The sequence below is a fragment of the Vidua macroura genome, chromosome Z, assembly GCF_024509145.1.
Source record: "Vidua macroura isolate BioBank_ID:100142 chromosome Z, ASM2450914v1, whole genome shotgun sequence".
Taxonomy (NCBI): Eukaryota; Metazoa; Chordata; class Aves; order Passeriformes; family Viduidae; genus Vidua; species Vidua macroura.
Genome location: NC_071611.1, coordinates 72,912,398 through 72,929,072, shown reverse-complemented (window position 1 = coordinate 72,929,072; position 16,675 = coordinate 72,912,398). Strand labels below are relative to the sequence as shown.

The following is a 16,675-nucleotide window of genomic DNA, read 5'->3' as shown; positions in this document are numbered from 1 at the left end:
TACGAGCCCAGTACTGTCCAAGTCCTACCCATAACCTAAGGAGCTCCCTCGGGGTGTGTTTTTGATCTGTGGGGACAGGGTGTGGGCGGGGATCCCCTCTAAGATCAAAGGGGGTCCCTGTAGCCTTGGCAGGCTTACTACCCTAACCCCCAACAAGACACAAATTCTTGATTGGAAAAGGGGAAGTCAATCGGCACGCCAAAAAAGATCCTATGGGAAATTCGACCCAAATTGCGACTCAGAAATTTATGATTGGGGCAAAGGAAAGAGGGTCGCCGCATCCATCTTTCTACCGTGCTATGCGGCAGCAAAGGCTCTCGGTGAGATTTCTCACTTAGGGTGTTGGGTGAGTAAGCAGGCCAATGCTACCTCTGCCGCCTTATCAGATCTCTTGGCGGAAGAAGAGACCACCAGGCATGCCACCTTACAAAATAGAGCGGCCATCGACTTTCTGCTGCTCGCCCATGGCCACAGTTGCGAGGACTTTGAGGGGATGTGCTGTTTCAATTTGTCATCGAGGAGCACATCCATCCAAGCCAGCATCCAGCGGATCCAGGGGTTGGTAAAGGACTTAAAGACTGAAACTGGGGCTGAGGACGCTGTGAACAAGATCTTCTCCCAGTGGGGTGTTCCTGGGTGGGCCATTCCGATTGTTAAAGGTTTAGTTTGGGTTTTGATTATAATTTTCTTAATTTCTGTTGCTTTAACCATCTTTAAGAAATTGTTATCTAGAACAATGGGAAATGTTTTTTTAATAAACCAAAAAGGGGGAGTTGTGGGAGGGGTCCCCGCTCTCCCTTGTGAGGCGGCCTCGGTATAGAGAAATTGTCAATCGCCTGTTGCTCCCCTCCCCAGTTGAAGCTGCCCGTCAAAGGTTAACACACTCCCCGGTTCTAGAAAGTTCCTCTGTTCTGTTAACCCCATTGGACCCTGTTGGAATGCCACTCCTCTCCTGTATCCCGATTGGTTCATTGTATGTCACCCCATCCCGTCTCCTCCCCTCTACCCGTTACCCATTGGTTGATTTGTACCCTAGCCGCTCCTAACCCTCTGCCCTTACGTTCTCGGTCCCGCCTTTGTTCTGGGCTCCCGGAGCCAGTTACCCTCTGAGAGTGTTGCTGTTCCTTGCCTTCTCCTCCCGCTCCTTCTTTCTCCTGACAATAAACCTCTCGGATCCTACTGCTCGGGAGACGTCTCGTCTTTGTCTGGTGGAGTTATCCGGGTTTCACCTACCCCTCCCTACGGACCGGTCAGTTGAGGATCACTCCCCGGACTGGCTGGGAACCCAGGGAGTCCCCGGAGCAGAACATTTACTACAGGGCTTCTCCTCCTAGCAAGCCAAGAAACCACAAATTGGAAGTGTCACCTGCTCAGGTGGCTAAAGCACTTGGATGCAGAGCGGGGATGTTTGGCAGGGAAGCAGGCCTTGGGGTGAGCGCTGTCCTCTATGGATCTATGGAAGTGTGCCTGAAGGGCCCTGACGAGCCTCCCGTTGTCCAGGCTAAAGCTCCCTCAGCACCTCCTCTTTGGCCTTGCGCTCCACAGCCTTCCCCAGCTCCCGTGTCCTCCTCTGCACACGCTCCAGCCCCTCAAGGACTTTCTGCTCACAGGGGCCCACAACTGGGCACAGCACTCCCAGCTGTGGCCGCAGCGCTGCCCAGCCCAGGGGGACGCTCCCTGCCCCGCTCCTGCTGCCCCACTCTTGCTGACACAGGCCAGGACGCCCTTGGCCTTCCTGGCTCCCTGGCCACGCGCTGGCCCACCTTCAGCTGCTCTTGACCGGCACCCCTGGGTCCTTTGGGCCCACGCAGCTCCCCCACCACAAAGTTGCCCCTTTGACTTCAAATACAGCACCCACAATTTTAAATTGTCGTTCTAATTGTACAGCCACATCTTCTTAGGAAATGTCCTGATATTTGGTCGGAATAAAATTCTAAGTCTCTTAGGAACAGGGGTATTTCCGAAGATAAGCACATCCCGAGGCTGGTGCAGGAAAAGAGAATTCCTCGGAAGGAGGAAGAATGTTAGAACGAGGAGTGCAAGGCATCTGCAGGCCTAGAAGGGGGGAAGGAGTCCTTGGGAGGAAGTGGAGTGGTCGTTGCTGCAGTCATCCTTCAGAACATGAAACTGGCTATGAACTCGAGTAAAACCAGCCTTTGGTTTTGACCGTGTGGTTTCACAAGTGGACATCCAAACCAGTCCAGTTGAAGAGCTCTGCATGTGGCTGACAGCAGCTTCCTAAGGGCTTGCATTTGAAAAGGGATCTCTGGGCACTCTCTGCCAGCCACCTTCCTGACACAAACTCGTTTCTTGTCTCAGATTTACACAGGCTCTGTCACTGAACCTGCTGCAGCAGCAGCAGCGCCGTCCCAAGGAGCCTTTGCTCCCCAGCCGGAGAAGTGGAGCCGGGGCACTTGGTTCACCTCCCACGCTGACCCAGCTGCTGCTCAGCAACAGGAGATCGACGATGCCTCCCTGGAGCAACAGAGTACGTCTGGTGCCTTTCTTACCTGAGGGACAGTGTCGTGTGCACGTGTCAGCACAGCTGTACCAGATGGTCCTCCTCAGTTTGGTGTCACAGGGACATTTAGGACTCCCTGCAGGAAGTGCTGGCAGTGCTCTGAGGCAGCGAGAGAGCGCTCTGGGTGTTCCTGCTACCTCTGAGGGCAGCTTGGACTGGCTGGAGCTTGCCTGGGCTTCTCTCTGTGCCAAAGGCAGAAGCAGGGATTGCTCCTGGATCAGCAGAAGGCTGCGACTGCTTGAGTCCTAGCCGTTGTCACAACCCCTGCTCAGATCAGTCTCTAGGAGAAGACATCAAGCCCTTTGTGATTCTGCAGCACATGGCATTTATTCTGCTTCTTGCCCGTAACAGCTGCCAGTGCTGTGCTCTCAGATAAGACCTGGTAGGGTTGAGAACAGAGCCTAGTTGATGCTGTGTCTGCCATCACGTCTTGGGACAAAAAGGCTCGCTCTGGCTTCTTCCCATCAGTGCCTGTCAGTGCTCATGCTTGGGCTTTGCCAGCCTTGTTGTGGTAGCTGCCCTGGCCCTGAGGGCTGGTGGGACTGCAGAGGCTGGAGCCTTCCTTAGCCGGGAGAGTCCCGACGCCGCCCAGCCGCTGCAGCGCGGAGCTGCCTGAGCCAGCAGCCCCTTGTCTGGGCCGGCTTCTGCGTCGCATGGCCTGGGCCCACGAGAGGGTCAGCATCTCCTCTGGGCAGCTGTCTGTGTCACACTGGCACCTGAGGAGCACTGCTGTCCTCTCTGCCCTTGCCTGCCGTGCCGAGTTGGGAAGATGGGGACGTGTGTGGTGCCGAGAGGGCGAGTCCAATGGGAGTGACTGATGCCTGCTGTCAGGGTGAAGAGAAGCAGTGTGGTTCTTCACGTGGGGTACAGGCAAGGGCATCTTTGAACTCACCCTGCTCATAAAGAGTGAGGGTCCTGGTCCTGAAAGCCCCATTGGGATTGGTTAGAGCATGAGCTGCTCTGGTTTACAAACACAGATGCATTCTTCTGGCAAACTGCTGCAAGGTGGAGAAGATGGGAACACTTGGCAATATTCCTCCTGTTCTGAACTTGGCATCTGTTCAGAGGAATGGATTCTAGATATCAAGGTGCATTTCATCTTAGCAAGTAGGAAACCTTTTGTTGAATCTCACAGTGTTTGTTCCCAAGAAAAGAAAGGCTCCCTTATTTCAAGCTCTCCTAAATGTTTTTAGATGACAAACTTACTTGCCTTAGTAGCTGTTCTCTTCTGGTATCTGTCTTCTCTGAATGTATCTCCCTGTACTTCCCTGTGTATCTGCTCTCAAGAGCTTTCTCTCTTCAAAGGACTCTAGAAAATCAGTCTCTGTGCCAGCCACTTGTGCTGCGGAGCTGCCTGTCTTCTTGTTGTTGTTCATGTTCCTATTATTGTTCTTGTTGTCAGCCAGCTGACCACAAAGGGCTCAGAGCTCCAGACAGTGGGGCTGCCTTTTGTATCTCCTGGAAGCTGGGATCTCTGCTTTAAAGTGAGCATCTTGCATTTTGTTTCCCTCAGGGAGAATGGTGAAGATGGAAAATCCCATTATAAAATATATTGAACTGGAAAATATTGGCAGTGCATGAGTCCAACCAATGTTATTTTTACAAAACTATGCACCAGGTGTCCTGCTGGTGGAATATCCATCACGTGTGAAGTCAGACAAGCTGCAAACATATTCAGACGCTGCGGTTAGATTGTCAGTGCTGATCAGAATTTGTAAGTGTGGTCAGAAGGCATTGCCAAAGACATGTCCATGCTTCCAGTGTCCTGCAGGTCTTAGGCATTTACAGCAGAGATCTCTGTGGGCTGGCTTTCACTGCAAGATCTAAATGGCTTCTCCTTTCTTTGCTACTATTTTGTTTCTAGGACTTTTGGAGATGTTTGTAGAGCACTCAACAATGCCACAGGAGGACAGGTAAATGTCAACAGCTGCCACAGACTCTGCTGCACTCAAAGGCTCTCCCCTGTGTTTTGGTAAACTGGGGCTGGAGCTTTGCATAGAGCTGTGCTGAAAGGGCACAAGAAGCACAGACTGGTGCCAGTGTGCAAATTGCAGCTGGGACAGTCTTTGTCCTTCTCAGCTGACAGAAGGAAGGCACAGAGGGCAGTGGTTCCTTTCAGAGAAGGACGCGCTCACTCGCTCCCCATTGCTAAAACAAAGGTGGTGCCTTTGAGCATCTCACTGCTCTTTGGAGCTACAGCTTCAGAATTCTCACTTCTGGCTGCCAGCAAATGCATCTGAAAGTTACTGGTAGTTCCTTAGCAACCTGCAGTGCTGCACTGGGGAACTGCATGTAGGGAGAGATCTGCATGGCATCCCTAAAAGCCCTCAGCCCTGCCCATAGCCCAAGATGTATCCACAGAGTATTAAGGCATGGATTACTTCTTCTGAATCCCATACAAAGCAGCAGGGAGTGTGCTCAGAGCTTTGTGGGTGATAGTTGAGAAATCACTGTTACCAAATGGTCAAGGCAAAATGTCAGTGGCCACGTGTCCTGTAACTGGCCCCAAGGAGCAGAGAAATGGGCTGTTGGAACTCTGTTCCCATTCCGATGTCTAATCACAAGGCAGTTTGGCACAGTTTGGCAGTGTTATTCCAAAAGCACTCACTCCATATGAGAAGTTGTTCTCATGCCACCAGCTTTTAATGTTATTGATTTTCAATGTCATTTTAGGTGGCCATAAAGAAAATAAATCTTCAAGGACTGATCAGGAAGGAAGTAACCTTTCATGAACTCATGGTCATGAAAATGAATAAGCACCCAAACATTGTGAATTATTTAAAGAGGTGAGTGGTTGTTGTTTTATCCCAGCGATGTTTGTTTACATACTGCAAGCATGCAAAGTTAAAAACCCACTTTGGTCACTGGCAGAAAATAGACCTGGTAATTATTAGTTAATTATTATTTCTCTACTTCTCTCCAGTGGATGGGAAGAGAGTGCATTTTGTCTGCATTAAACAACCCTGGCAAATGCAGTTTGAAAATTTTTCAAAAACCTGGATCAGCCCTATCTGACTAATTCCATACCCTATAACTTCAATGCCTCCACATTGTTTTGAGGCTTGAGTTTTTCAAATTTTTTCAGCACCTTTAAGTTCTGATAAACCATCCTAGAGAGGATTTCCCTTGGATTCATGTCCCTTTTCCATTGCTGTGCATGCCAGGAAGATAAGGTGTTTATTTCCAGAAATAGCACGTGTGACAGGTTTTTTATCTAGGCTGTTACTAAACCGCACTTTTCACTTGCTGGCCATCTAAGACATCTCCTTTTTCACAGCTGTACCTTTCTCCTTGAGACGGCACAGATTGCAAACAAGGCACAGCTGAGAGGGAATGTCTATTCCTTTTATTCTGTCCTTGTCACAAAGGCACCCGGAAACAACCCTTGTGGTTTTCTAACAGCAATGTTGTTGTTTTCAAACAAGCACGTTCATCTCCACCCCTTGTTTCCTTCTTTCAGCTACCTTGTGGATGGGCAGCTCTGGCTGGTCATGGAGTACATGGACGGAGGCACTCTGAGCGATGTCATCAGCGAGACCCACCTGTCTGAAGACGAGATGGCAGCCATCAGTCGGGAGGTCAGCAATCCCACCTGTGCTGCCCAGGGCTTGGGCAGGACTGTCTGGGAAACAGGGCTCCGACCTGGAGTGATTTCATGTGCCAAGCTTTGTTTCTGTGTTGCTGGTATGCTGTGGGCAAGCAAAAGCATCTCAAGTGAAATGCCTGCCAGTGACCCTGCACTCATTGTACTCTGTTCCTGTACTCTTACCTTCTGCTGTTGTATTGTCATTCTCTCTTGTGTATTTGTATTTGCTGTTCTCCACCTTGCCTCTCTAAACATTTGCCTCGAGCCTGTCTGCACTGCATTCCTTGCCTGTAAAAGCAAAGGTGCTGGTGGCAGCATTTGAAATGATCAGCAAAGAAAAAAGAGAGACTCATTTCTCTCAGTCCTTAACTGAAAAGGACACTAGTGCAGCCAAAATGCTCTTTGCTTCAGGAAGGTGACTGTTGTGATACTTCCAAGTCTGTGCTGAGGCCAGCAACAAAACCTTTGTCATGCAGCCTCCCACCCCAAAGTGATCCACTTCACACCAAAGGGAGGGACTTTTTCTTCCTTGGCAAAACCCCTCACTTGTCCTCTGCATGGAGAAAGCACATCCACAGCAGCAGCAGCCATGCTGGCTGGTTTGCAGGGGACAGTCTACAACAACAGCAGGTGCTGTTGCTTTTTCAAAAGCTGACATGCCTTTTCCTTAGAAAGGTCCTGCTCTGCAAGTGGTGGAGCAGCAAGCTCTTCCTCGCAATGGTACTGTGTTCCTCCATTACTCGCCATTCCCCTGCAGAGGCAATCTTTTAGAGCTGTTTCTTTTCTTGTGTAATGAAATCATGTGGATATTCTCAGCTCAGTCAGAGAGAAAGAGAAAGGTTTTCTAACCAGGCAAGAGCCTGGGAAACAGTTGGGAAAGAATGTAAATAATTCTCTAATCTAGTTATTCACATTGTTTATAGATATGCCCTGCCACTGTGCGCCATTCACTGCACCCCAATGGTGTGACTTGTTTTTACTCTAAGACCAATGAAATTAGTCTTCTCGATGTCCTCTCTATATAGAGCGGTATATTTGAAATAAATCAGAGCTCATTTTCTTTGCCGTCTGATCTGGAGTTCTCTGTTCCCGTCCTGCTCGACAGCGACATCTGGTGACCCCTCGTGGAATTGCAGCGTCGGCCGAAGCCCCGAACCACAGCGTCTTGCCGGGGGGGCTTTGCTGCGCAGCTCCACGCCAGTAGCCTGGAGGCTCTGGCCGGACACCTTTGGCCTCCTGAGAGAGGTAACGCTGAAACCGTGTGCCTTCCGGAGAAGGCTTGGTCCTGTCTGGACCGCGGGTTGGCTCTTATAAGCCGAGAACTGAGTGGGACGGTTTTCCCTGAACTAGTGGACTGTCTGTCTCTTGAAGTGGACGTCTGCTAAGGGAGGGTTTCCTAACAATGGGGAACCAGCCATCTACGGCTGAACGGGTGGTCTTGACTGCTTGGCAAGGCTGGGCCCCACAACTGGGTATCCAGGTCTCGGATGATGACTTCATCAGGCTCCTGAGTTGGGCTCGGGACCACGGATTCCCTGCAGACCTTAGTTTCGCCTTTGATCGTAAGGTCTGGAATGAGTTGGGCCGGTGCCTCATGAAGAAAGTGAGGAAGGGGGACGCTACAGCGTCTGCTCTGTTTGCGATCTGGGGATGCATTTATAGGGCCTTGCCTCGTAAGTCCCCCAGGAGCAGTGACTCCGAATGGGGGTTCTCGGGAACTGAAGATACCGTTTCGATATGCAGCGGTGTCTCGGGAATCAGTGGGCGGCAGGCGGGCGGGGCGGTGCCCGGGCCCGGCACGGCGCAGAGTGGGTCTGTGAGAGACGATGGGACGCCCCGCGGACTCTACATGTCGCCGGGAACTCCTGCTAAGCCCGAGTATTCCCGTCCCCGTGACTACGTTCAGCCGAGATCTTTGCCGACAGATCGGCCGCTGATTGCGCAGCAGTCTGTGCCACAGCCGACTGCGCAAGCGCGTTCTACTGTGGGCGCGGTGCCGATGGCTTCGACCACCTTTCAGGTGGAGGTGGGGGTGCCTTTGTCGCAACCATCGGCTTCGGTACATCCGACACTGCAGGGCTTGTTGGGGGCTGTCCCGCCTTCGCCGCGACAGCCTGGAGCCCGTCCGGGCTTGGAGCAGACGGCTCCGTTGGTTCAGCCATTGCTGGCCCCCTTTCCGGACTGCAGGTGGGGGGAGGGGCGGTGCGGCCCGCGGCACGTGACGCAGCGGGGGGTGCAGCCCCCCGGCTCCTCCTCTGTTGACTATGGCGCCTGCGCAGATGTCTGGGTCCCGCCCCCAAGCACCGCCGGGATCGGGGATGGACTCTTTGACCCACCCGCTGGCACGCCCCCCGCCGCCTGGGGGGGGCCCGGTTCTGCCGACGGGGCGAGCGCAGTTGCCTCCTGGCCTGCCCCATGGCGCGCCGGATACACCGGCTGACTTGATTTCTTTCACGGTGCCGGCGCCAGTCGGGCAGCAGCATGTGCTGGGTGGCACCTCCATGACGTCTTCGGGTCGGCCCTCTGGGGGACGGACTTCTGTGTCGGGGGAGGGATCAGCCCCCGCCCCATCTGCCAGGGCGCCACCCCGGCCGGCCGCGGGGCTCGTCGCTTCGCCCGCTGCCCCGCCCGCTGTGGCGGCGACAGCATCGCCTCTGTCCCTCCTTTCGCCCGCCGCTCCAGCTGCAGTATCGCGGGCTCCGGCTGATCCCTTCGTGCCGCCGCCTGCGATTGGACGATCCACCGAGGTGCCGGTCGCGGCTCCGCTCCCCGCCCCGCCACCGGCGGCTGCCCCCTCCTTCTCGGGGGCTGCGGGCTCGGAAGCTGCGTCCAGTTCTTCTGTCTTGCGGTCAACAGCCGCTTCGCCGGCCTCACTGCCTCCCGTCAGCCCGCCTGCCCGTGCGGATCGCAGGCTGTCCTGCTTGCCCTCCTCCCAGGGGGCTGGCAGTGACAGTGAGGATCTCTCCTGCCCCGCTCCGCCGAGGGGGCGTGACCGAATGTCGGAACGTCGGCACCGCCGGGGGGAACAGGCGTCTCAGAGAGAGCTGTGGACGCTGCCTCCCTGTCGAGTGTCTGTGCGGCCGATAAACCCCCGCCGCTTCTGGGAGGCGGTCAGACAACGGGCTTTGGAGGCTGGTGACTGGGATCTGCTAGAGCGGGTGGGGAAACCTGGGGGGCGGGTCTTGAACCCGCAGCTCCAGGGGAAAGAGACCGTAGCTACTGGTCAGTTGGTTCCTCTGGCCTCTCCGGAGGTGGCACAAAGGGATGAGGGCGAAGAGGCATCATCACAATCTAAGCTTCAGGTCCTTCCCGTGCACAAAGCAGTCCCGAATTAAGGGCAGCAGGATAGGCACGAGGTGATAGCCTGGAAGGTTGTGCAGGATTTGCAGGATAAGGTGGCAAAATATGGGTTGGGCTCCGCTCCATTGATGCAGGTTCTAAGAGTGATAAACACTGACCTGCTGGCTCCCTATGATATTAAACATCTGGCCTCTGTGTTGTTTCAACCTGTGCAGTTTGACGTCTTTATGAACAACTGGAGGAGGTTGGCCGAGAGGGTTGCGATTGAGAACGCGTATTACCCTCAGACAGACCCTGGATTCTGTGTGGGGCTGGATGCGCTCATGGGGCAGAATGCCTTTGCCAATCCTGATGTTCAGGCTACTTGGCACCCCATCATCCTTGAGCAGGCCCAGAAGGTGGGCTTTGCTGCATTGATGAAAACTATGGAGACGGCCGCTCCTAGGCAACGATATGTGAAAATAGTACAGGGAGCCAAGGAATTGTTCTTGCCATTTGTTGAAAGGCTTGCAGCTGCTTTGGAAAAGCAGATCGAGGATGAAAATTTAAGGCAGGTCTTGTGCAAGACTTTGGCAAGGGAGAATGCAAATGAAGACTGCAGGAAAATGATAAATGCGTTGCCAGGTGACCCATCGTTGACAGACATGGTCGAAGCTTGTTCCAAGGTTGGTACGGTGGACCATAAGATGTCTGTCCTGGCAGCAACCTTGCAGGCAGGCATGCCATCCTCTGGGACTGGTTGACGCAAGAAGGGAAAAAAGAAGGGCAAGCAGGTACAGGGGGCAAAAGTGGGGAAAGGGACAGACTCTAACCTTTTGTGTTCCAGGTGTGGGAAACCAGGCCATTTCGCAAACAAATGCAAGTCCGCTTACCATGCTAATGGTAAGCGTTTGACGGGCTCGGGAAACGGGGGCAAGAGCGCACAGGGGAACTGCGCGCTGACACAAGTGGTCCCCCAGGGCACGGCACCAGTACAGGGTGTCTCAGCCAACTCAGTGCCAGCACCCGTGGCTCTGCCGGGGTGGATGTACACACCGCAGCAGCAGTCATCTTAAATTCTAGTAAGGTGCATAAGGTTCCTCTGAATGCATTCGGGCCTTTAGGCCATGGATTGAGTGCATTGTTGGTGGCACGATCTAGTGCTACCCTTTTGGGAATCTTTGTGCACCCGGGTGTCATTGATTCTGATTTTACGGGCCAAATTTGTGCCATGGTTTCCACGCCCTCCCCCCCTGTCGTTATTCCGGCAGGGACCCGCATTGCTCAACTTGTGCCTTTCCAGTCATGTGTTCCCAGGGCAGATCAACGGACGCGCGGGAATGGTGGTTTTGGATCCACTGGACCACTGCAGATCTTCTGGTCTGCTGTCATTTCTGCCGACCGCCCGCAAATGACGTGTTCCGTGATTCTACCAGGTGCCAGTCCGCCTTCGATTCAGCTGCAAGGTTTGATCGACACCGGAGCCGACGTGACAGTCATCTCCTCTTCTGTGTGGCCTCCTAAGTGGCCTTTGGACTCTGTGGGAGCAGCCCTTGAAGGGTTGGGGGGTGCGGCACAGACATTTCTGAGTCGGCAGGCCGTGTTGATCAAAAATCCAGAAGGGCAGACCGCTAAGGTTCGGCCCTATGTTACTGCATCTCCAATCACTCTTTGGGGGCGGGATGTGCTGGCAGCCTGGGGGGTACGGATTGGGACGGGTTTTTGCTAGGGGCCACTGCGCAGAAGGGCGCAGAATATCCTGTGCTGCCTTTACGGTGGCTGGTGACCAGACCTGTCTGGGAGAACCAGTGGCCCCTACCACATGAAAAGTTAGTCGCCTTTCATGATTTAGTTCAAGATCAGCTTCACCAGGGACACATTGAACCTTCTACCAGTCCCTGGAACACTCCTGTTTTTGTTATTAAGAAAAAGTCAGGGAAGTGGAGGCTGTTACAGGACCTCCGGAAGGTTAATGCAGTCATGGAGAGTATGGGGGCATTGCAGCCTGGTATGCCCTCACCTACCACGCTCCCCGCGGGTTGGAAAATCTTAATTGTTGATCTGAAGGATTGTTTCTTTACCATCCCGTTACATCCTGATGACAGGCCAAAGTTTGCCTTTACCGTGCCTGCCATCAACAATGCTGAGTCTGTACGGAGATATCAATGGAAAATTTTGCAACAGGGCTGCAAGAACAGTCCGACTATTTGTCAGTGGTATGTGGCTCAGGCCTTGCCTGGAGTCCGCGAGCAGTTCCCTGACGTGTATTGTTATCATTATATGGATGACATCCTGGTGGCGGCACCCACTCAGGAGGAACTGCTGAAGGTAAAGCCTCAGTTGTTCGCCGCCTTGCATTCATATGGACTGCAAGTGGCTCCGGAAAAGGTTCAAAGCCATCCTCCTTGGAAGTACCTAGGAGTCAAAATTCTTGAACGAACTATTCAGCATCAAGAGGTGCAATTCCCAAAGTCTATCATGACCCTGAATGATGCTCAGAAATTGCTTGGGGTCGTCAATTGGTTACGTCCCTATTTGGGACTGACCACAGAGCAGATGTCCCCTCTGTTCAACCTTTTAAAGGGGGACCCAGATTTGAATTCACCTCGGAAATTGACTCCTGAAGCGCGACAAGCGTTGGAGGAGGTCCAACAGGCTTTGTCTGCTCGTCAAGTTTATAGGGTAGACCCTTCCATTGATATCACTGTTTTCATTACCTGTCCAGACAGTCATCCCACAGGTGTCATTGGCCAATGGAATGACAAATGGCCTGATCCTTTGCACATCTTGGAATGGGTCTTTTTACCCCATCAATTGAAAAAGACGGCATCTTTGCTGCTTGATTTATTTGCCCAGTTGATAATCAAATGCCGTTATCGGTGTTTGCAGCTGATGGCAGCTGATCCCGCGAGGATCGTTCTTCCAGTGGAGCGGAGCACTTTTGAATGGTATTTCATTAACAGTGCTTCCTTGCAAAGTGCGCTGCAAAATTTTCCAGGGCAAATTGTTTACCATCTGCCCAGTCATAAATTACTGCAACTGGCGAAAACAACCAATCTGTCCTTAAGACCAAAAAACAGTCGAGTGCCAGTGCGGGGACCCACTGTCTTTACCGACGGTTCGGGGAAAACGGGAAAGGCCATTGTGACCTGGAAGGATGAGTCTGGATGGCAAGTGTTGGAAGGCCACGTGTCCGGTTCAGCTCAATTGGTTGAACTGAAAGCTGTTGCAATGGTGTTTCAGAGATTTTCTCAGATGCCTTTGAACTTGGTCACTGACTCTGCTTATGTTGCAGACATAACCCAGCGGTTGGACTGCTCACTGCTGAAAGAGGTCAACAATGCAGTTTTGTTTCAATTGTTGAGAGCTTTGTGGTGCGCAATTCAGGCCCGGGTTCATCCGTACTACATCCTGCACATTCGGAGTCACACCACTTTACCAGGTTTTATCACAGAGGGTAACGCCAGGGCTGACAGGTTAGCCAACCCGGCATGGGTGGCGCCTCAGCCTGACAGAACTGCGCAAGCCAAGGCATCACATGATTTCTTTCATCAAAGTGCACATACTCTGCAGAAGCAATTCGATCTGACGTCAACCGAAGCTCGTGACATTGTCAGTTCTTGTGCTGACTGTCATGGGTTTGCTGCGCCTTTACCGGCGGGGGTGAACCCCAGAGGCCTAAAGGCCTTGCAGCTTTGGCAAACGGATGTCACTCACATTGCCGAGTTTGGTCGACTCAAGTATGTGCACGTGTCTGTTGACACCTTCTCCTCCTCCATGTGGGCATCTGCTCACACCGGGGAGAAGGGTCGTGATGTGATTGCCCATTGGAGAATGGCTTTTGCAGTTTTGGGAATACCTTCAAGTGTGAAGACTGACAATGGCCCTGCCTATGTCTCATAGAAGACGCGTCAGTTTTTACGCTTGTGGGGAATCTCTCACAAGTTTGGCATTCCACATTCACCAACTGGTCAAGCCATTGTTGAACGCGCTCATGGTACTCTAAAGCGCGTTCTGGAAAAACAAAAAGGGGGAATGCCCGGAGAGACCCCACACAGTAGGTTGGAGAAAGCTTTATATACAATCAACCATTTGACAGTGCCGAAAAATTCAGAGATTCCTGTTATCCTGAATCATTTTCTTTCATTGCATCCAGCGGGTGAGGCGCATTTGCCCCGAGCAAAGGTCTGGGTGCGGGACCTTGCCACAAACAAGTGGGAAGGCCCGTGCGACCTCATCACTTGGGGCCGCGGGTATGCATGTGTCTCCACAGGTACCGGGGTACGATGGATACCTGCGAAGTGTGTGTGCCCTGACCTGCGACAGCAGAAACAGAAGGTGGTCAGGAGACGGTCTTCAGACAGTGACCATGGTGCTGACCACCCATCACGGTCTTCAGACGAAGACCAAGACATCGACCATCAGCCAGCTGGTCCCTCCACAAGCGGAGAGTGAACACTTGTTTAGTTTCCAGAAACAGACTGTTGACGAGTTAGGCTGCCTGTGTAACACGCAGACTAACAATGCTTTGGAGTTGGTGATGGGTTTCTTGAAATTAGTAGTTAAGTTGATAGCAAGTTATAATGTAAGAATAAGTGGAAATCTCTTTGACTGAACTGAGCTGATGTTTGATGGGGGTTTCGATTGTCAACTGATAAACCTCGGAGCTGTGTTTGTCCTCTTTCCTGCAAGGGGCCCCGCAGGAAGATGACGGGCACTGCCTCCTTCTTTAAACAAAAAGGGGGAAATGTGGATATTCTCATCTCAGTCAGAGAGAAAGAGAAAGGTTTTCTAACCAGGCAAGAGCCTGGGAAACAGTTGGGAAAGAATGTAAATAATTCTCTAATCTATCTTGTTATTCACATTGTTTATAGATATGCTCTGCCACTGTGCATCATTCACTGCACACCAATGGTGTGACATGTTTTTACTCTAAGACCAATGAAATTAGTCTTCTCGATGTCCTCTATCTATAGAGCGGTATATTTGAAATAAATCAGAGCTCATTTTCTTTGCCTTCTGATCTGGAGTTCTCTGTTCCCGTCCTGCTGGACAGCGACAAAATCACATCACTAATTTTTGCCCTCCTGTTTCTGTTTTCTCTCTCAGTGCCTGCAAGGCCTGGATTTTCTTCACTCGAACCTCGTGATCCACCGAGATGTGAAGAGCAGCAACATCCTTCTCAGAACCGACGGCTCTGTCAAGCTGGGTCAGTGTATTCTTGGTCAGGTGCAGCATTCCAGGGACGTGGGCTGTGGGGCTGCTTTGAGTGACTGCCAGCTCCCCAAAAATGGTGCTGGTGGCATTGCAGGGAACCCTGCCACAAACTGTGGGCACAGTTGCAACCTGCACAGAAGTATGACAAGGAACAAGGAGTCAAGAGTGGCGTTGCTCTGTGTGTGTCCCTTCCAGAGGGAGGGAGCTGCAAATCTAAAGCTTCAGAAAAATAAAAGGCTGGAGGTAGTCTAAAAATGAGGGTTTTTTTTGAGGTGGCCAATTCCATATTTCCTTGTCTAAAGCCCTGAGGAAACAGAGCGTGGACAGTTCTCCAAGAGACTCAACAGCACATTCTTAGACTTAGAGTGGGGAATTCTTTTGCTTGATTTCCTAACTTGAGCTGGCTTTCATGGTTTGTTTTTTTCTCCACAGCTGATTCTGGCCTCTTTGTTCAGCTCAGCCCTGAGCAGAGTCGACGGAGCTCAGTGGCCAGCATTTCTGGGTGGATGGCGCCTGAAGTGGTGACAGGTCAACCATGTGGCCCCAAAGTGGACATATGGTCTTTTGGAATCATGGGCATCGAAATGGTGGAACGAGAAGTTCCTTACTGGAATGAAACTCCTGTTTCGGTAAGGTGCAAATACTCACTGATCCCGCTTGTCTTTCTCACCTGTCCCATGGTCAGTGTGCCATTGGACAAAATCCCATTGCCATCTGCTGGCACCACTTCCACCAAGGTCCCCTTCTGAAAATGTCCCTGCAGCACATCAGCATCTGCTGTCGATTTGGTTGCATCAGAAGGGAAGAGGAAGGTAACCAGTTCAGAAACCTAACCAGTTCAGAAACCTGCCATTTTGGCCTCCAGCCATGCCTGACATTTTTCACTTGCTTTTTGAACAATGTTGGAGCTCTGTCTCTGAAGAAAAGGAATTTTTCAGTGGAATGGTTGGATGTGTGATAAATATCCTTCAAAATGGAGATTGAATCTTCCTAGTTTCAATTTTAAAGAAAAAGAAAAAAGAAAAAAAGAAAATGGAAAAGGAAGAGGAAGAGAAAAGGGAAAAGAAAAAAAGAAAAAGTAAGAGAAAAATGGAAAGGAAGAGGAAAAGGAAGAGAAAATAAAAAGAAAAAAAGGAAAAGGGAAAAAAAAAGAAAGAAAAAAAGAAAAAGAATAAAAAGAATAAAAAGAAAAAGGAGGAAAAACCACCAAAGCAATGCCCAAGCAAGTTCTGCTTGCTTTTCCCTTCATTTACCACAGCACATCAATTTTCCTCCAAACTGTAGCATCTTTTCCCAATCCTGTGGGTCTTCAAAACTTTCAGGCTTTCAAATCATCCGTACATTGTTCAGTCTTGCGTGTGGGTGGCCTGGATAAGTTTAGGATGTGTTTTTCTCCAACTGCAGTTAGAATTGTACACTAAACTCTTGGCTGTTTCTGGGTACTTTAACAAGTTGATGAGCTTGCAGCCAGGTGCCCGGGGCTGGGATCCAACGTGGGCGGTTGACGCCGGTGCTGTGTTCCTTTACCACAGGAGCAGGGCCACCCCTGGCTTGCACAGTTCTAAGGACAGTGAGGACTCCAGCTCCCCACCATGTCCAGTGGCTGAGCACAGCTGCAGAGAGACAGGATAAAACCCTCTTTGTGACCTCTGGGGGTGTGGGAAAAGCGAAGGAATTTTTCCTCTGGGTTGAAGAAGAAAGTAACAAAGTCTCTTTGGTCACCATCTTTTTCAGTGCCACCAGCACAGAGCTGTGACTATTGTGGTGGGCATTTTCATGGAGACTCCCAGGCCTCCTTCCATTGTTATTTCAGTCTATTTTAGATGGATTCTGCATCTGCATTTTTTTCAAGAGGAGAAAAAAAAAAAAAAACTTGATGATTTTTGTTTCATGGAAGCTGTGCTAAAGGGACCAACAAGCACTGCAAAGATTCCTTTCATGTAATAATCCTTGGAAATAGTATGGATAGAACAAACTCCCCCTTCCAAATAGCCTGTCAGGCTGGTGCAAATCCTCAGAGAAGCAAAACATGCTTTTGCTGATGTAGTTCCCACTAACTAGGTCAGTCAATG

At 51.4% G+C, this 16,675-nt stretch overlaps 1 protein-coding gene across 1 annotated transcript; it reads left to right on the top strand.

Annotated features, from left to right (window-relative positions):
- The first annotated feature begins 2,467 nt into the window (after positions 1–2,467).
- Positions 2,468–15,039, top strand: LOC128822338 (serine/threonine-protein kinase PAK 3-like). The gene is made up of 5 exons (XM_054004032.1): positions 2,468–2,488; positions 5,195–5,307; positions 5,982–6,099; positions 14,496–14,623; positions 15,036–15,039. Exons 1-5 carry the CDS (start codon positions 2,468–2,470, stop codon positions 15,037–15,039), a joined length of 384 nt encoding a protein of 127 aa, XP_053860007.1.
- Positions 15,040–16,675: the final 1,636 nt, after the last annotated feature.